Raw genomic sequence first — 20,662 nt, 5'->3', positions numbered from 1 at the left:
ATGAGATAAACATAAGGGTTTTGTCCAGAATTCAGTAATAATTTTTTAGCTAAATGGTTTCTTCTTGAGGACAATAATTCACTGATAGGTGTCCCTATAGGTACATCTGGTATTATGAAGAGGGTACTGAACCTGGAATCAGAAAGCCTTAAATTCAAATCCCATATCAAGCATTCTCCAGACCAAATCATTTAACCATTCTATGCCTTGATTTCCTCATCTGCAGAATCAGGAGAATGGACTTGATAACCTAGAAGTTCCCTTTCAGTTCCAAGACATTTGGCATATATTAATTTGGGGGAAGGGGAAGAATCATTAGACTAATATTATGAATTCTATTATTTTAACTATAGACTAAAGTTATAATACTTTACCTCTAGCTCCTATATACCTTCTAATGTCTATCTATTATATGCTGACATTTATACAATCTAGAGCTGCAGAGTATTAGAAACACCTAATCCAAGTTTCTAAATTTCAGGTGGCATAGCCAAAGGCCAGAAAAGGAAAATGACTTATCAGAGGTCATACTAAAAAGTAGGAGTTCTAGAATTTGGACTCAGATCCTTTTTTTTTTTAATTTTATTTTATAATTATAAAAAAATTTTGACAGTATATATGCATGAGTAAATTTTTTTATAACATTATCCCTTGTATTAATTTTTCCAAATTATCCCCTCTCTCCCTCTACTCCCTCCCCTTGATGACAGGCAATCCCATACATTTTACATATGTTACAGTATAACCTAGATACTATATATGTGTGTAAATCCAATTTTCTTGTTGCACATTAAGTATTAGATTCCGAAGATATAAGTAACCTGGGTAGACAGTAGTGCAAACAGTTTACATTCACTTCCCAGTGTTCCTTTTCTGGGTGTAATTGTTTCTGTCCATCATTGATCAACTGGAAGTGAGTTGGATCTTCTTTATGTTGAAGATTTCCACTTCCATCAGAATACATCCTCATACAGCATTGTTGTTGAAGTGTACAGTGATCTTCTGGTTCTATTCATTTCACTCAGCATCAGTTGATGTAAGTCTTTCTAAACCTCTCTGTATTCGTCCTGCTGGTCATTTCTTACAGAGCAATAATATTCCATAACCTTCATATACCATAATTTACCCAACCATTCTCCAATTGATGGACATCCATTCATCTTCCAGTTTCTAGCCACTACGAAAAGAGCTATCACAAACATTCTGGCACATACAGGTCCCTTTCCCCTCTTTAGTATTTCTTTGGGATATAAGCCCAATAGCAGCAATGCTGGATCAAAGGGTATGCACAGTTTGATACTTTTTGGGCATAGTTCCAAATTGCTTTCCAGAATTGTTGGATTCTGTCACAACTCCACCAACAATGTATTAGTATCCTAGTTTTCCCACATCCCCTCCAACATTCATCATTATTTGTTCCTGTCATCTTAGCCAATCTGACAGGTGTGTAGTGGTATCTCAGAGTTGTCTTAATTTGCATTTCTCTGATCAGTAGTGATTTGGAACACTCTTTCATATGAGTGAACATAATTTCAATTTCATCATCTGAGAATTGTCTGTTCATATCCTTTGACCATTTATCAATTGGAGAATGGTTTGATTTCTTATAAATTAGGGTCAGTTTTCTATATATTTTGGAAATGAGACCTTTATCAGAACCTTTAACTGTAAAAATATATTCCCAATTTGTTACTTCCCTTCTAATCTTGCTTGCATTAGTATTGTTTGTACAGAAACTTTTTAGTTTGATGTAATCAAAATCTTCTATTTTGTGATCAATAATGATCTCTAGTTCTCCTCTGGTCATAAATTCCTTCCTCCTCCATAGGGTTAATCCATAGGTGACTCAGATCCTTTTAACTTCACCTCTTTCCATCATGCTATACCATTCCCATATTAGAAGGGAAATAAGACTAAAAGCCTAATGGTGCCACTAGGAAATGGTAATACATCTTCGGAAATGGAAGAAATTCTTAAAGTTTAGAAGGAAATCCTGAGAATACTAGATTGTTTCAATTTCAGCTTTAATACTAAATGCTGCATACACATAACACATGCAAATAAGTTCTCTCCTTTTCCTTAAATGATACTTGAAGAGCTGCATTCACACCTGATATTAATATGACTTTATATATTACATATATATATATATATGTTTAATATATGTTTTCAGTGTCAACTAAGCTCTTTTCCCTCAAGAAGCCCAGGAAAGGAAGAACAGGGGAAAACTTCAATAACTAGGATCCTTGAACATTGGATATAAGAGCTCTCATTTGTGGTGAGAGAATCGGAACCTGCAGATTTTTCTGGCTAAACTATCAGCCTTCCAAATCAGTTAGCTGATGTGAAATAATCTTGTGACATTGAATTCAATGGGGAAGTCCTTAAGCATTTGCTGAATGCTTACTATGTGCGATGCTCTGTACAAAATACTGGGATATTAAAGAAAGACAAAAGCATGTCCTTGCCCTCAGAGATCTTAAATTCTATTCAAAAGGACAATATGTAAACCACTTTGTACATACAAAATCTATGCAGGGTAAATGGGACATAATCTCAGCAGAAAGACACTAGCATTGGAGAATGCTGGTTATAGAAGGCAGGACTTTAGCTGACACTTGAAGAAAGCCAGGGAAATCAGAAGGCAGAGAAAAGCAGGAAGGATGTTTCAAGCATGGAATACTCCATATACTTGGTCAATCTGTAAAAATGTGTGGAGCCAGGAGATAGTGTGTCTTGCTTTAGAAGCAGCAAGGGGAGGGCAGTTTCACTGGATCAGAGAGTAAGCTTAATATATAACATGTAAGACCTCTGAGAAGATAGGAAGGAACTAGGCTATTGAGAACTTTGAAAGACCAACAGAGGCTTTTATATTTGATCCAAAATGTAATAGACACTAGAGTTGACAGAATAAGAATAATAAATAGTCTGACATGGTCTTGTATTTGGCAGGAAAGTAGAAGATGGACTAAAGTTTAAAGAGAATTGAAGCAGGGAGAGCCACCAGCAAGCTACCACAATAATCCAAGCATGAGTTGATTAGAACCTACACCAAAATGGTGAAAGTGTTAGAGAAGAGAAGGGACCATATACAAGAAGTGTTAGCAATGCAGTACCATTCAGGCATGGCAACAAATTTTATATTGAGAGTGAAGCAGTGTGAGGGAGAATGAGGATTGTGGGGACTGAATGTGGATCACAACATAGTATTTTCACTTTTTTGTTGTTATTTGCATTTCATTTTCTTTCTAATTTTTTTTCTTTTTGATCTGATTTTTCTTGTGCAGTACGATAATTATGGAAATGTGTATAGGAGAAATGCACATATTTAACATATGTTGGATTACTCACTGTTTAGGGAAAGGGGTAGGGGAAGAGAGGAAGAAAAATTTGGAACCCAAGGCTTTGTAATGGAGAATGTTGAAAACTATTTAAGCATGTGTTTTGAAAATAAAATGCTTTAAAAAAGAGAAAGAAAATGAGGCCTCAAGGATCATGTCTAGATAGTGTGCCCAGATGCCTGAGAACATGGCAGTATTTCTGGTGGCAACAGAGAAATTTAAAAGAGAGGAGAGTTTGGGTTGGACTAGGGTAATTAGTTCAATTTTGGAGATATTGAGTTTAACATTTCTGTGGGCCATTCATTTAGATATGTCCAATAAGCAGTTGGAGATCGAAGACTTATGGGCAGGAAAAAATAAGCAGATCTGAGAGTCGCCTGCTTACAGATAGATGATGGTGGAATCTTTAGGACTTGAGGAGATCACCAAGTGAATTAGTATAGAGAGAGAATAGAAGAGGACCAAGTATATAGCCTTGGGCAACTAATGAAAAATCTGCCCCATCATTGGACATGAATTTGAATCTGGTCTTGGGAACTTACTGCTCATGATATAAACTTAGGAAATATTTTTGCCCTAAATAATAGGATGTCAGAGCTGGAAGGAAGCTTGAAGCTTTCCTAGTTTCCTTATTTCACCAAAAAAAAGGAAACCAAGATCTTTTGAAGGGAAATTGCCTCTCTAAAATTAGAGATCTAGTAAGTGGCTGATTCAGATTTTGAAAAAAAAAAAAAAAAAAAAGGTCTTCTCACTTCAAATTCATCATTATCTTAGATCACGCTGTTTCCTTATCAAAGGCACAAAGGTGAAAGAGGATAGAGCAAGAAAAGAATGGGGAAATATCCAGTTTATAGATCACGTAGAGGCTGGGAAGGGGAGTATTATACAAGGCTGAAAAAATAGTGCATCACTACAGGGGACTGACCTGCCATTCTAATAGAGTTACTCTTCATCTCAAAAATCTTCTGGAACTCCCTAGTACCTGGTGAATAAAGTATTAACTCCTGATGTTGCCATCTACATGATTCTCCTCACATTTCTGTCCCATTCCTTATCTGAAGTTTTTCCTGGAAGGAGCCCATCTGAGAAAGAAAAGCACAATCTGTTCCATTAATTAGTTAATTCAATCTCCACCTTTAACCTGAAGATCTGGAAAGGAGGATATGAAGTAAGGAGGTTTAGTAGGGGTCATACTCATGCTTGGAGAAATCCTCCTTCCTTCTCATCTATCCTTCAAAATTAGACTACTCAGGGGCAGCTAGCTAGGTGGCACAGTGGACAGAGCACCAGCCCTGAAGTCAGGACCACCTGAGTTCAAATCTGATTTCAAACACTCAATCCTTCCTAGCTGTGTGACCCTGGGCATGTCACTTAACCCTAATTGCCTCAGCAAACATAAATAAATAAAAAAATAAAATTAGTCTACTCTTGTTCTAAATCTTAGAATTATATAAGGATTTTTGAATATCACTATTCATCCTTTCCCCAAATCGGTTTCCCTATTCCCTCCCTTTTCTGGACAAAGAGCTCCCTCAGAGAAAGCTAGCCTTTAAAGAATAGTCTAGGAGGGAGCTCACTTCCTGTGGTAGTAAGCTTTGGCATGGCCTTATTGTCTCAGCACCCAAATGGAAATCATTCAGAGTCATCGGCCACAGCTTCCCTCTCTCATTTCCTGGCAAACTCCCCGAGGTCCTGCTCTGTGCTCAGCAGATTTAGGAGGCTCCTCGCCATTCTTTCCTCATGACGTCTCCCAGGGAGTGGGACCCTCCTCCCCTTTCAGCCCTTTCTCTCCCTGATAAAAGGGAGGAGAAGAGAGTCGGACATTCAGAGAGGCAGAAACTTGGAAGCTGTTGAACTTGATCCTGAAAGCTGCCTCTTCCCTGACAGCATCATGAAGGTCTCTGGAGCTGTTCTGTCCCTGGTTCTCATCACTGCTGCCCTCTGCTGTCAGGTTCATGCTTCACCAGGTACGTGTCTGGTTCTTGTATCTCTCCTATTCTCAGTTCTGTTTCCCATCATTTAGGGGGATGGAGATGTAGCATCCGTAGAAGGGAAACCCGAGGACCAAAAACGTGGCTAAGGTCACTCAGTACCACTTAGCAGCATAGCTTGTATCTAGTCTAGTCCAAAGATCTAATACTTCATGCTATCAGTTTTTCTCAAGAACTGATTCTCATTTTAGCCACCATCCCCAAAGGACCTAAAATAATGGGTGTTCCACTTGAAGAGAAATTCCCTACTGGGTGCCAAAAATATTTCTGGAACTGGGTAGGGACCATTTGAGAAAAAAATTTTTTGGAGGTTTGGAACTTTAAATTGACATTAAATGAGGTTGACAGTATATGATTAAAAGTGCTGTCCTCTACTTCAGCACATGGATAGCACTTTGGAAGGACAAGAAGGTCACAGTAGCATCTACTCCCCTGGTACCTGTTTGTAAATTCTAAGTGACAGAAAACTGAGGTTCTGAATTTCTAAAGTTTAATTCATCCTTAATACTTTTAAGGAACAGCATCTCCAAGTTATTTGTCAGATTAGAATGGAATTGTATTATTATTATGCTTTCTCATTGCATTGGTGAGAAAACTAAAACATTGTAGTTTGAAATAATGTATAATGGGTCACAGATTGTGGAGTACATGAGGTTTGCTCTGGGATCCCTACTTGCATTATAGAAGGGTGATTGAAATTGGATATGAAGGGTTGGGTTCCATACCTTCCCTTTTTTCCCCTTCCTTTTCTTGAAATACTAACGGTAGAAAAGGAAATGAAAGGTAATAAAAGGAAAGGAAATGTAAGATAAAGAAAGGAAAAAAAGGGAAAGAAAAAGGAAAAAGGAAAGGAAAGGAAAGGAAAAGAAAGGGAAAAGGAAAGAGGAAAGGAAAAAGGAAAGAGGAAAAGAAAAAGGACAAAGGAAAGAAAAGGAATAAAGTTTTAGAAAGTATTCTTAACCACTCTTTCTTTCTTGATATTCTTCAGAGGGTCCCAGCACCCCAGCTACTTGCTGCTTTGAATTCACTACTAAGAAGATCCCTTCAAAGCTCGTGATGAGCTATGAGGTCACCAGCAGCAGATGTGCCAAGGAAGGTTTAGTGTAAGTAAATTAGATATTTCCTTCTTATCTATTGTTCTACACTGGAAATTTGCTAGGGTACCACAGGGGACAGAAATCAGATTTGGCCAAGGGGTTTGGGGGAATGGGAATACAACAAGGTTAGATCTTTAGATCACTTTATGGTCAAACATGAGACTTGATTTCCTTGTTAGGGCTGTGGCTACTAGTAATAAACACTATGAACACTGAAATCAATTTGACAGATGTTAATTCAAACTTCAGACATTATCCTAGAATCATTGAATTCTGAAACAGGAAGAAAGGTTAGTGAACAATATCTAGTCCAGCCTCCTCCATTGACAAAGGAGAAAATTAGGGCCTAGACCCAGGTGACCTAGTACTCATTCTGAAACTTTAGCTTCACTTGTTCTGATATGAAACTCTGAAAGTCAACATCTGGCCTTGTCTTTAATTAGCAATGTCCCATCCCAGTTTCTGGAAGAGTCAGGATGCTAAGGGAAATACTTAGGGTAGAATGCCTCACCTTTTGGGGCTAAATTCACAAAATCATTCAACAGATATTCATTCTTCCACAGCTTTGTGACCAGACGTGGCTTGGAGATCTGCACTGACCCCAAGGAACAATGGGTCCAGGATATCAAGAACCAGCTGGACAAAAAGAATGCCAAGACCCAGAGTCCGTGAAGCCTTCTGATACTTCTTCCTGCCCAAAGCAACACTGAAGAATAATTTATTTCCCTTCCACCTCCCAAAGTTGCACTTTGCAACATTTTATTATAATTTAAATATGTTTAGTTTTATTTAAATTATTAATGTTTAACTTTGTGTGACAAATATTTGCATCTTTATTTCGTATATACATATATGTATATGTGTTTATAAAAAAACCAAGGTGTTGATGTAGAATGATCTTTTTAAAAAACAAGGCTACACTACGGCTATTGAACTGAAAATATATTTTTGTTTATAAAACCTGATCTCAGCATTTTCTTATAACTATATAAGGGAACTACAGCCCCTAAGGTGGGAGGTGAGGGATGGAATAGACAGCTGGATATTAGAAGGCAAAAAGTTTATGACTATCACCCTTCCTGGCTTAGATGAGAAAGTCTTCATTTCAGGGCAAATTTACAAAGAACATGTTAAGTTCTTACTTCGAATTCACAAGCCTATTCCTTCAAAGTAACTTTATGTGTACTATGTGCTACATTTCTAGAACTATATGCTCTAGAATTCTAAAGTCTTAGAATCTCAGTTCGAAGACTTTTAGGAAATATACCTATATTAGAAGCTGGAATTACCCTTCAAGAAAGGCAGAGCAAAAGATTACCCACTTCAACTACTCCACAGATTGAGGATATATTACTTACTGAGCTTAGACTATTCTTCCACATTAAAAGTCATTCCCTAAATTAACTTAAAAACTGCCTTTCCAGACCTTCTACTCCCTGGGAACCAATACTTTAAAAATGACATTTCAGATTCACTGATAGAGTACATGAATGAAAGAAAAAGAAAGAAAAGAAGGAAGAAAATGAAGAAGAAAAATATTTAAATAAATATAGATAGCTAATAAATGAAAGAGATAGAAAAGAAAGAATGAGGTAAAGATAGAAAGATAAATGATAAATAGATATATAGATAAATAGATAATAATAGATTGTAAGGATGCAATTCCCACAAAACAAGAGAAGGGAATTGTAAAGGCCCTTTAAATGGGTGGGCACAGAGCAACAGGAGATTTGAGTGGCCCAGCAGTAATCTCTGTGGATATAGGACTGCCCTGTGAGTGGGATCCTGGCCATATTGAGATAGCTTCATAATGGGTGACAACTCTCTCCCTGGTTGGCTGTGTGTGTGATCTCACAGGCCCTTTATAAGCCCACTGCAAACAGCAATCGCTCTCTTTAACATGGCTCCCTAGCCTGGGTGGCCAAGCCAAGCTGATAGATAGCTGAGAGAGGTAAGAAGTCTGGTAGTGAACACGTGGATCTTCAGACCAGGTGTTCACTAGGGAGCTGACAAGTCAGGGCATTATGTGAGTAGGTATAATAAAGGCTTTTAAGATTATACGTGGCTGTTCTTGAGTGTGCTACCAGTTATTAAACTATAGATTCAAGAAATCGTGGCCAGAGACCTTTGAAGGCCTCAGAGGAGATGAGCCGGGTAGAGTTGACACTGCAAAGGTCAGTGGTAAAAGGTACTTTGTTGGGCATAGGGTAGATTAGTAATTATAACTGCCAGGAGGGCATGTTACAATGAATAAGTATGCAACTCTTGTGATCCTCCACTCCCTACCCAAGTTTTACTTCAACATGCTGAAACCTTTTCAATAATATGAAAATTACTCACTTGGCCAACCTTCTCTCCAGGGGACAAGGGTATTCTGGCAGCTTTCCAAAGCATTAAATTCCAGCACCCAAGAGAAAATAAAGGAGGTGAGTAAAAAAGGCATATTTCCTGGATAGCCAGAAGAAGTGAAGCATAAAAACAGGAAAGAGCCAAGAATTGTCTCCGCCTGGTCTTGAAGTTCCAATGAGACATCATCTTGATGCCCATCCAATCTAGGGACCTATGGGTTTCCAAAGTCCCTGCCCAGGGGGAGATGATATATTCAACTTCGGAATTTCTTTCCTCAGACAGGATGACCTGATTGTTCACAAAGCCCCCAGTATTGAAACTGCCTTTGAACTAATTTGTTTTATATACTATCTGAGCATTTTCTCAGCTGTCTTCTTGCCATGTGGCCTGTAGCTGTATACATAAGAGCCCTTGGCTCTCTTTCCCTTCTTGATCTAAGCATCTCAATCAATTCAATGCTACTATTACTTCTGGAAATGATGTGACAATCAACTGTCCTATGACCCTATGGTCTCTATCCCTGAGACATTACAGAATAAACCTTCCTTCCTTGCTCCTCCTTTATCGACATTAACTCACTCACCGAAATGTAAGCTACTTCATAACAAAGACTGTCTCACTTTTGTATTTATCTTTCCAGTGTCTAATAAAGGCTCTTAAGATTACACGTGGCTGCTCTTGAGTTCACTACCGGTTATTAAACTATAGATTCAAGAAATCATGGCCAAAGACCTTTGAAGGCCTCAAGACAAGGCCAGCCGGGTAGAGTTGACACTGCAAAGGTTGGGCCTAGGAATGTGAGTAGATGAATGCAGAAAACAATAAATTCCAGTATGATATTGTCATTAAAGCCACACAGTTCCCTGAAGGAGATGTAAGGGTGTCAACTGGCCCTAGGATATGGCTGGCAACACAAAGCTGGAGTGGAACCCTCATTATCCAAAGGCCCTGTATCACCACTGGAAGTTGGAGGCTGAGTTACTGAGAGGGTGAAAGTTGGGGTGAGGAGGGGGAGAGGAAGGATGTCAAAAGTGAAGCAGAAAAAAAAAGGATTCTGGGAAGATGGTAGAATAGCTCTTCAAATTTCCTCCATAGAACATTGTCTCAGAGGGAAGCTAGAGCAGCAGAAATAAGAGTCAGGCTAAAGCAGTTACTCTCCTAAGGCAATCTAAGAGGACTCAGGAAAGACCTGACCTCCAGGGGAAGAGGTTCAGCTTGAGTGAAGTACAAATTGATTCTGTGGAATCAATAAATAATAAACTGTGGAAGAAGCTTGTTTGGGAGGAAGCCTCAGTCTTAGAAACTTTATCTTAACAACAGCATAGGAGTTTGAAGGACTGAGTAGAAGATTGAAGGACTTTCAAATTGTCAAAGAACACCAAGCACAGCTGTGCAGAACAGATGTGTCCCAGGGCTGGGCTGCCATGTTGACCAGAAGCATCCCCAGGCTGGGCTGCAGCAGTAGGGAAAGACATACCACACATATGGTGAGTACAGAAGCAGAAGACAGGGACCAGCAGGAGACCAGAGTTCCTGGTTTCAATTCCAGAGCATTGAGGACAACTATGGTTTGTAGCCAGCAGAGGAATAAAGGAGTAAGATCACAGATAGGATAGCATGATAGGGCTTAGAAGTAGAAAAGGGAGCATAAAGTTGAGTCCCAGAACAGATTTCAGAAAATAATAGAAAGAAGGACCTGAGGCTTGGGGTGTTACTATTCCCTACACCCTAGAATTAGAATTTGATCACACTGATAGTAGCTAAAAGAAAGATTAAACAAACAAACAAAAATCATTAATTAAAATGAACAAACAAAGGAGAAAGAACCCATCCATAGTTACTATGAGAACAGAAGTTCAGAGTTCATATTCAGAGGAAGATAATGGAGCTAAAAAAAAAAAAAAAAAAAAAAAAAAAAAAAAAAAGCTACTCCTTTTTCAAGGAGAAATATTAAAGGTTCCAAGCCCAAAAAGATTTCTTAGAAGTATTTTAAGATGATTTTAAAAATCAGAAAGCTTGAAGTAAAATTTGAAAAAAATAAGAATAATCCAGAAAAAAACAAGAAAATTATGAAAAGAAAGTCAAATAATTAGAAATAGAGAACAATAAAATTAAGGAAGAAAATAATTCCTTGAAAACTAGAATTGGACAAAGTGAAATTAATGAAAATTTAAGAACAAAGAAATAATACAACAAAATCAAAATACTGAAAATAGAAAACATATGAAACATCTCATCAGAAAAACAACTTATCTTGAGAAAAGATTAAGGAGAAATAATATAAGAATAGTCAGATTGACTGAAAATTATAATGTAAAAAAAAGAATCTTGATACAATATTCCAAGAAGTTATCAAGGGAAATTGCCCTGCAGTTCTAAAACAAGAAATGAAAGCATAGATAGAAAAAAAAATCCACTGAACACCATCTGAAAGAGATCCCAGGAGAAAAACTTACAAGGAATAACATAGCCAAGTTTCAAAGCTCCTAGATTAAGGAGAAAAACATTGGAAACAACAAGAAAAAAATAATTTAAATATCATGTAGCTACAATAAAGATTACACAAGACCTAGTAGCTACTGTGTTGAAAGATTTTGGAATGCTATATTTCATAGAGCAAAAGAGCTGGGGTTATGAACAATGATAACTTGCCCAGCAAAGTGATCTTGAAAAAAAAATGGACATTGAATAAAATGACTAGAAGAGGGGATACAGTTCATTGCTAGAGGCATGTGTTTCAAACGACCCCTGGAAAGGAATAGAGAGGGAAGAAAGCAACAAGGTTGAGGGATTCTCAGCTGTAGAGCAGAAAAGAATGGTACCCTCATGGGGCAGGTACACCAAGCAACTCTAAAAAAAAGAAACAAGAGGAGAAGTTAGAAAAGCATAGAGGATAATGTGCTCCTTTCCCACAGAACAAATCAAGGGAAGAGAGGAACAGGGCAACAAAGTAGAAGTGAGATGAATATATAGGACCTGGAGTAAAAAACAGTCTAGAACCTCAATGTACAGGGTATAGTAGGCAGATTTAGGAGAAAAATTCATCAGGCTAACTTTTAGAATGAAGTTGTGGGCAGGCTGATCAAGTACTACAACAGTAAAAAGATAGTTGAAGATGAGAAATAGAATCATTAAGATGCTGGACTTGAGGGGCAAAAGTTCTAGGATGAACATGAGGATGAAGTAGACATCAACTCCTTAGAAAGATAAAGTTGGGATTTCTCTTATACTCCAGCTAAGTGATGCAGTACATAGAGATTTGGAGTCAAGAAGACCTGCATTCAAATCTTACCTCAAACATTTGCCATGTGCTCCTGGGAAAGTTGTTTAACCCTGTTTGTCTTAGTATCCTCACCCATAAAATGAGCTGGAAATGGAAATGGCAAACTACTCCAGGATCTTTGCCAAGAAAACCCCAAATGGGATCGGACATGACTGAAATGACTCAACAACAAACCCATGGAACCTAGAATAATGCCTTAAACAGAATAGATCCCATAACTTTTGAGATGAACTACAGGATGTCAAAAGAGCAAGCATTGAATGACCTTAGAAATTAACTAAACGTTTGCCAAAAGTGAAACTCAAAAGAGTAGAATTGAAAAATCAAGACCATATTCTTTGTTGGAAGTCTACCCTCTCATTCAGACACTCCACAGACTTTTGTCAGTCAAATGCCACTTGCGATTCATGGCTCTCACATTGATATATAACTCCCTAAGGTTCCCTAAAAGCTTGCATAAATTGATCCCCACAATGACTACGATCTTGTGAGTTTACTGCTGAGGGATCTGGGTTTCAGCAAGGTGAACTGACTTCCTAAGAATCACACAGGCACAAATGGGAGGCAGCATCCAGCTAAGATGTTCTGGATTCCAAGCCTTGCCCTCTGTGCACTATATGCCTGCTAGATATAGGTGGAGGGGGAAGGGAGAAGTACTTAAATTCCTTACATCTCCTACTTGATTTGGATTTCCTCATCTGTAAAATGAGGATGATAATAAATAATAGGATTTGTCTTTCAGAGTCATAGGAATCAAATGAGATAATGTATTTTAAAGGACTTGAGAACTTTAGGGATTACACTATGACAACAAATTAGAACCATGAGATTTAGAGTAACATTTGATTGACAAAAGACCCCGGAGACAGCTGAATCAGAGGATTATTTTATTTTAAGGAGACTTCAGAGATTTTTGGAGGGAATGAATTTGTTTTGCAATTTCTCTCCTTGAGTTTCACTTTGAATCCAAAAGCTAGAGACTTTCCTGTAAGCATTTAGAACAAAACCTCAGGGCTCACAAGTTTGGCAGCCCTCCTGATCATTCATTCTTTTGCTGACTTTTTCTTCTAGCTTTTCTTTTTCTTCTCTTCCAGTTGTTTCTATATACAAGCATGGCTGGTAGAAGTGACTCCACATAATTTTAAAGGACATACATTAACCACCTGGAGGCATTTCTAGCCTTTCCTCTATTAATAATTTGTTTTTACACAAGAGCAAAATGAAGATCTGAGATATGACTGATTTGTTAAAGGTCAAACAGCAAGTTAGGAGCAGAGATGAGACTGGTCCCAGGCCTCCTAAATCCTAGTCCATTGTGATTTCAAATAGAGCACTGTATCTCTATTCACAAGAGCTCCCAATTGCCTGAGATTTCTAGCTTCACAGCAATTTCTGTCCTTTCCTGTCTGATTTAGAATCTTTTAACTCTGAGCAGTCAACTAAATCTAAATCAATTCAATCTAAATTTCTCCTCTGATTAGAAAACCTTAGAACTATTTGAATAAAGTCCAAACTCCTGATGCTGCCATTCTATAATATGGCTACAAGTCACATTTGCTTAGGTGCATCCTTCAACTTCCCCTAGAGAGGGTTAGAATCAGATTGGCTAAGATGATAGGAAAAGATAATGTTGAAGGGGATGTGGGAAGATTGGGACACTAATACATTGTTGGAGAAACTGTGAATGGATCCAGCCATTCTGGAGAGCATTTCAGAACTATCAAATTTTGCATACCCTTTGATCCAGCAGCATTACTACTGGGCTTATATCCTAAAAAGATCTTAAAGGAGGGAAAGGGACCCACATGTGCAAAAATGTTTATGGCGGCCCTTTTCATAGTGGCAAGAAACTGGAAACTGAGTGGATGCCCATCAATTGAAGAATGGCTGAACATGTTATGAGTGTTATGGAATATTATTGTTCCATAAGAAATGAGGAGCGGGATGATTTTAGAGAGTCCTGGACAGACTTAGATGAACTGATGCTAAGTAAAATGAGCAGGACCATGAGATTATTATACATGACAACAAGATTATGCGATGATCAATTCTGATGGACATGGTTCTCTTCAACAATGAAATGATTCAAACCAATTCCAATGATCTTGTGATAAAGAGAGCCATCTATACCCAGAGAGAAGACTGTGGGAGCTAAGTGTGGTTCACAACATAGCATTCTCACTCTTTTTGTTGTTGTTTGCTTGCTTTTTTTTTCCTTTTTTTCTTTTTTTTTTTTTTTTTTTTTTTTACTTCTCTAATTTTTGTTGTTGTTGTTGCTGGGTTTTTTGTTTTTTGTTTTAAACTGGTTTAACTTGGTTTTTCTTGTGTGGCATGATACTTGTATAAATATGTATGCATATATTGGATTTAACATATTTCTACCATGATAAAAAAAAAGAAAAGAAAAGGAGATCTAGCCAACAATGAACTGCTTTACCAGAGTCAGAAACTGGCTGGGAGAAAACCTACTTACTTCTTCTCTGCCTTTAAAATCTGTCTGTTTCTTTTCCAAACCTGGTAAAAGGGGGAAATTATTTAATCAAATCATTCACTCCCTTATTCAACTCAATTTCCCTCTTCCTTCCTTTCCTAGAAAGATTTCTAATTTCCATAGAAGTTGGAGGTATAAGAACAGATGCAAGTGGAATTTTCTTGTTGGGGTCAACTTTGACTTGGCGTGGCCATTTCCACCCTGGTTTTATTATCTCGGTAATAGAGAGTAGTAAGAGAGGCAAAAATTCAAATTTGACAGGTAGACTTGGGGGAGGTGAAATATGACACGTTCAGACCTTCAGAACTTTTTATAGACAGACTAGTGTCCTCATTGGGGCTATTCCTACAAGTGATGAAAAGAATAAGTGCTATGAACAATTGAGTATCAAATCCACTGGTATTAATTAATTTGCACATAAGATACTATCCTTGAACCATAAGATGTTAGAGCAGGAGGGATCATCACAGTGACCAAACATAATCTAGCCTAGTCAGATCATTTGACAAAAGAGGAAATGAAAGCCCAGAAGGTTGAATTTTCCTCCCTTAAATTGCACAGCAAAGTAGCAGACAAACTGGTGTTAGAACCCAGATCTTCTGACTTTCCTCAAGTGCTGTTTCATAAAGGTTTGCCATATTTGTTCTGATCTGACAGAATCTGAGTACTATATCTGACTTTGTCATTGAGGAGTTCTAAGCAAGTCATTTCTATTCTTTTGGCCTCAATTCCTTCCTCTGTAGAATGGGGGTGGGGAGAAAAGAAGAGAGATTGTCAAAAGTCCCTTCCTCCATTTACATTCTAATATTATCTTTCCTTATAAAGATCCCAAGGAGACATTTTCAAATCCAAGAAAGGGGAAAAATTTGAAATGGCTTTTTATCCCTCACTTGAGATGGGATGTCACCCACCACCTGCATCTCAATCCACAATTAATCCAAAGCTGAATCCCCAAAACTGGAAAGTAGAACACAGTTATCTGTGGGAAGAAAGGTATAAAGTGAGGAAAATGATGAATACCCTCTATTCAAATCTTCAGTGACCACCATTCATTCAACCCAGGATAAAGCAGGGGGATAGTCTTGAGAGAAATCCCCACTGGGTTTCATTTTCCATTGCTATTTCTAGGATGGTAAAGGGAGATTGAGAGAACAGGATTAGGGTGGGATGCTTCATCCTCTTGGGCTGAATCCACAAAGTCACTTATTAAAAGTCCTTTCCTTCATAGCTTTATCACAGAAAGAGGCTCCAAAGTCTGTCCTAATCCCAAGGATCAATGGGCCCAACATTTAATGAAGCAACTGGACAACCAAAAAGTCAAGATCCAGGAAAGTTCCTGAGCCTTCCTTTTAGCCCTGCCTGACCTGATATTAAAGCAGTGGTGAAGAATAATTTATTTTGTGCCCATCTTCCTCAGATTCTCTTTGAAATATTTTATTATAATTTTAATTCTGTCCTATTTAAATTGATAGTGTTCAGCTTTCTGTGCTTTTGTTTTTGTTACTGTTTTCTGTAACTTACCCTTGAGTCAGTCCTTTTACTTCTGTGCCTTAGCCTTTATGTGTATAAAATGGGCAATAGTCCATTCCTCTCCTTCCTACCTCAAAGGGATGTTATAAAAATTGGTATGAAAATCCATGTGAAAGGTGTTTAAATCTTCTGGAGAGAAGTCACATTGAACCTAATGTATCAAAAATGAATGTTCTTATGGGAAACAATGCTACATTATGACCATTGAATTTCTATAGAAAATATATTTTTGTTTATAAAACCTGACAGCTTGTGCTTTCTTGCATTTGTTTTGGAGGCTAGAGCTCCTAGGGTGGGAGGGAGCTAAGGTGAGAGATGGAAGGGAAGCAGGGCCCAGAGGATGCAAGAACCTCAGGGTGGTTATCTTTCCTGACTTAGCTGGGAAAATCTTCATTTCAGAGCAAACCAATTAGGGATAGGAATAAAAAAAAAAAAACTTCCATCATTCTACCCCATCTACTTCCCAATGATCTAGTTTGCCACATGGCTTTCTCCATTGTCAGTCCTGCTTTAGAGTCCTAAAGTTATACAATGTCAGTTTGAAGGAGGCCTCTGAGAAATTTCAGGAAAAATCATACTAGAAGCCAGAATTCTCTCTACAATAAAATTACCTTAAACTGCTCCATTAAGGGACACATGTTATCTTCTGAGCAATCTTTTCAAGGTTAGCAAAATGCTCTTTCCAAAGAATTCATTCCATATATTAAATTTTAAAACTGCTTCTCAAAGCTTAGAATTCATTTGGGCTTTTTCTTTTTTCCCCCACACCTATATAATCATAATTCTCCATATAAAAGATGACAACTATTTTGCTTCTCCACTCTCAGTACAAATCACCCTTTCTCTGGATATATATCCCTGCTTCCTTCAAATGGATTGTAAAAGGAGGATCTCCCATCTTCTCATACACTCATTTGGCCTTGAGTTTTTGCTTCAACTTATCAATGTTCTTTCATTAAGGGGGAAATTTACTATGACCGCCTTTCTCAACCTGCTCCCAATCTATTCTAAAGACTTTAAGACCTAGGTATCCCAGGAAAAGTTGAAAAGAAGGAAAATTACTAAAGAAGAAAGATCTCCCTGTGAAACATGAGGGAAGACTGTGGAAGGATTATAAAAGAAGGGCAGGGACAAAGTTCCTTTCAGAATCTTAACTCACATAAAAACATTATCTTGCCATTTACTCAGAAGATGCACATTCAGAGAGATTCCCTCCAAAGACTGTGCCTTGAGGAAGGTAATCTACTCAGCCCTGAAACTTCCACCCTTCCAGCTAAGCTGTCTTTATTAATGGAGTGAATTCACCCTTGCAAGTCCCAATTGCTCAGAAGTCTCACATCAGATTTGCCCGTACATCCCATTTAATTATCCATCCAATCCATCTTCTCACAGTGTACCCCACAGCCAACATTCCTAATACATCTTTCAACCTCTTTCCCTTCTTGACTTAGGAGCCTCAATTAAATCAATATTGCTATGGCTTCTGGAAAAGGCATAATAATCAACCTCCTAAAGGCTCCACTCACTAGCATTGTGATTTACCAGAAGACATCTTCTCACCCTGGCCTATGTTTCCCATGATATATTGTCTCCGCCATTGCAATGTAAACTTCTGGAAGGTTACTAGCTCAGATTTTATATTTTTGTTGCTAGTGCCTAGCATGGTGCTTGCCATAGAGCAAGCTTTTAACAAAGTCTTTTTCATTCACTTATTTATTTACCAAGAAAACGAGGTGGTGGAGATATGGTTAGATGAATTCAGAAAACAGCATGGTCTAATCTGATGCTCTCCCAAAGATTCTCCCAAAGAGGTATCTCCCAAAGATGATTCCCTACAGAAGAGGCAAAAGAATCGGCAGGCCCTAATCTGGGATAGGCTAATACCAAGGTTGTATATTGCTCTCCGCAAAGATATGGTCCACATTTAAGCTTAAGATGCACTGCTAATAACTTTTACATAATTTTCTAAAGGCTAGAAAATCAATAAAACAATAAGTTCTCTTTATTTGTAACATTTGCCAAGGGGTAAATGCTCACAGAAAATTTAATCACCTCTCTTTGGATATGGTTCATGCACATCCCTGTGTGTAACCCTCATTTCCCAATAGTACTAAGTCACATCTGGAGAATAGAAGTAAAATATGGAAGAGAAAATATATGATAGGGTAGGTAGGATATGGGTGTCAACCATGGGACAAAAGAGGAAGAAACACTCGTGGCAATCAGTGGGGGCCTCAGGGAGAGGATCAGAAGTCTTGTGATGTAAGAGGCAAGCTAGAGGTGATTATGAACTAGGCCCTAAACTATTTTATAAAAGGAAAGGAAATGCCTTGGATAGGAGAAAGGTTTGTTTTGTTTTGTTGTGTTTGCTCTTTTTTTTTTTATTAATAATAATCACTTGAATCTGAATTATCTGAGAAATTTAGATGGAGAGCATCTCAGTGGAGGAGAGATTGGTGAGTGTTAGTGTTTAGGGGCAACTACATGGTACAAATTCTGGAAAATTCAATTTTCTGCACTGAAATCTGGACACAGACACTTACTATGTGACCCTGGACAAGTTGCTCATCTATAAAATGAATTGGAGAAGGAAATGGCCCACCACTCCAGGATCCTTGCCAAGAAAACCACAAATGGGGGCATGAAGAGCCAGACATAAGTGAAATGAATAAACAGCATAACAATGACAAATGATTAGGGAATGGTCAGGAAGTGTTATTGGGCAAGTAAAGTATATACTGATTCTCCCACCAGGACCCACAGCAGATCAAGGTCTGAACAAAGATGCCACCTGAGTGGAAAGTTTAAGATTCTGAGGCAAACAAGTCTTTTAAGTGAGTATACGAAAGTAAAAGGGTACCTAAGAGAAAAAATTATCTACAATGGGGGGAAGTGTGTCCATCACAGAATGGAAGCTCCTAAGCCATAGTGAAAGAGACAGGGAGACTTGAAGTGGGATATTAGGGGGATATTAGAGGCTGAAAGTGAATAAAGAATGAATAGAATTACAAGAATGGAGGAATGAAGTTTGTACTTTGGTAGTTAGAAGTTCAGAATTACTGTGATGCAGCATGTGAGAGCAGTAAGAGAATGAGTCTAGGCAATCATAGTCTCCTTGTGGCCCTCCAGACCTCAGCAGGGATCTTAACTGTCCAGTGAATCAATCTATCAGAACTACTTCTGGGGGGTATTGAGATATAAGCCTGCAAAAAAGAGAAATCATGCTGTCATGGCACTATGACCAAGAAAAGTCTGGAATTCCACCTTTGAGGCAGATGAGAACAGTTACAATGAGTTAATGAAGGTGAATTAAAGGTAAAGTAGAGGGATGGAGCCAAGATGACAGAGTAAAGCCAAGAAGCTGCTCTATCTCTCCATGTTTCCCTCAAGAACCATATAAAATCAAGCCTCAAAATAGAATCTGAAGTAATGAAACTACTCTCCAGCTCAAGACAGATTGGAAAACTTCAAGAAGGTCAGTCTCATTGGGGTGAAAAAGGTATTCAGCCCATATCAGATAGACTCTGGGAAAGCCAGTGAGATTATTTTCTTAATCATAATAAATCAGCAACTAAAACACTCAGTCCTGGCTCAGAAGAGTTGCAGATTAGTGGGATAGCTTCCAGTTCTAGCTCAGAAAGCAAATTCTTGGAAAACAGAATGTTTTCTGAAAAGAGCAGGCAAAACTACCCCTTACAAACACAAGGGGCACCTATGCTCAAAACCAAGGCTCAGAGCTACACAGGAAGATTGAGACAATGCTCCCTTTACCTTAGGAGCAGAGATCAACTATAAAAGTAAAAAAAAAAAAAAGAGGAAATACCAAGAGAAAAGGAAAGAAAATGAACACGATAAGAACCTTGACTATAGAAAGATACAATGGTGATAGGGCAGATCAGAACACCAACTCAGATGAAGACAAAAGGTCCACAGAAATCTCAAAGAGTAATATAAATTGTTCTCAAGCACAAAGAGGCTTCTTGGAAGTGATCATAAAACACTTTAAAAGGCAAATAAGAGAGGTAGAAGAAAAAATGAAAAGAAATGAGAGGTGTGCATGAGAGTGATCAGCTTGGAAAGGAAGGGGAAAATTGTCTAAAGAAAAGAACTCCTTAAAAAGTAGAATTAACCAAATGGAAAAGGAGATGCAAAAGCTAACTGAAGAAAAGAGGCAAATGGGAGCTAATGACTCTGTGAGACAGCAAGAAAAGTCAAACCAACCAAAAAGAATGAAAAAATGGAAATATCTCATTGAAAACACAGCCGACTTAGAAAATAGATCCAGAAGAGACAATTTAAAAATTATTGGCCTATTTGAAGGCCATGACCAAAATAAAATAGCATTTTCAAGAGTTAATTAAGAAAACTGCCTCAATATTTTAGAAACAGAGGGGGAAATACTCATTGAAAAAAAATCTATTGATCACTTTCAGAAAGAGATCCCACAAGGAAAATCCCAAGGAACATTGTTATGAAACTCCAGAACTTCAATCTCAAGGAAAAAATGCCACGAGCTGCCAAACAAAAACAATTCAGATTTGGAGGAACAATAATCAGGATCACCCAGGATTTGGCAGTTT

General features: G+C 38.0%; 1 protein-coding gene across 1 annotated transcript; it reads left to right on the top strand.

Moving 5' to 3' along the window:
- The first annotated feature begins 5,147 nt into the window (after window positions 1–5,147).
- Window positions 5,148–7,394, top strand: LOC141541450 (C-C motif chemokine 2-like). The gene is made up of 3 exons (XM_074265560.1): window positions 5,148–5,308; window positions 6,321–6,435; window positions 6,993–7,394. The coding sequence occupies exons 1-3, from the start codon at window positions 5,233–5,235 to the stop codon at window positions 7,099–7,101; spliced, it is 300 nt and encodes a 99-aa protein (XP_074121661.1). The 5' UTR covers window positions 5,148–5,232; the 3' UTR covers window positions 7,102–7,394.
- Window positions 7,395–20,662: the final 13,268 nt, after the last annotated feature.

The sequence above is a fragment of the Sminthopsis crassicaudata genome, chromosome 4, assembly GCF_048593235.1.
Source record: "Sminthopsis crassicaudata isolate SCR6 chromosome 4, ASM4859323v1, whole genome shotgun sequence".
NCBI classification, from domain to species: domain Eukaryota; kingdom Metazoa; phylum Chordata; class Mammalia; order Dasyuromorphia; family Dasyuridae; genus Sminthopsis; species Sminthopsis crassicaudata.
This window is presented reverse-complemented; position numbering and strand designations above follow the sequence as displayed.

What these genes read in the sequence shown, in the direction of transcription:
- LOC141541450 (XM_074265560.1), top strand. Translation starts at nt 5,233, where the DNA reads ATGAAGGTCTCTGGAGCTGTTCTGTCCCTGGTTCTCATCACTGCTGCC. An exon ending in TCAGGTTCATGCTTCACCAG is followed by an intron (nt 5,309 to 6,320) that starts GTACGTGTCTGG and finishes GATATTCTTCAG; the next exon opens with AGGGTCCCAGCACCCCAGCT. An exon ending in TGTGCCAAGGAAGGTTTAGT is followed by an intron (nt 6,436 to 6,992) that starts GTAAGTAAATTA and finishes ATTCTTCCACAG; the next exon opens with CTTTGTGACCAGACGTGGCT.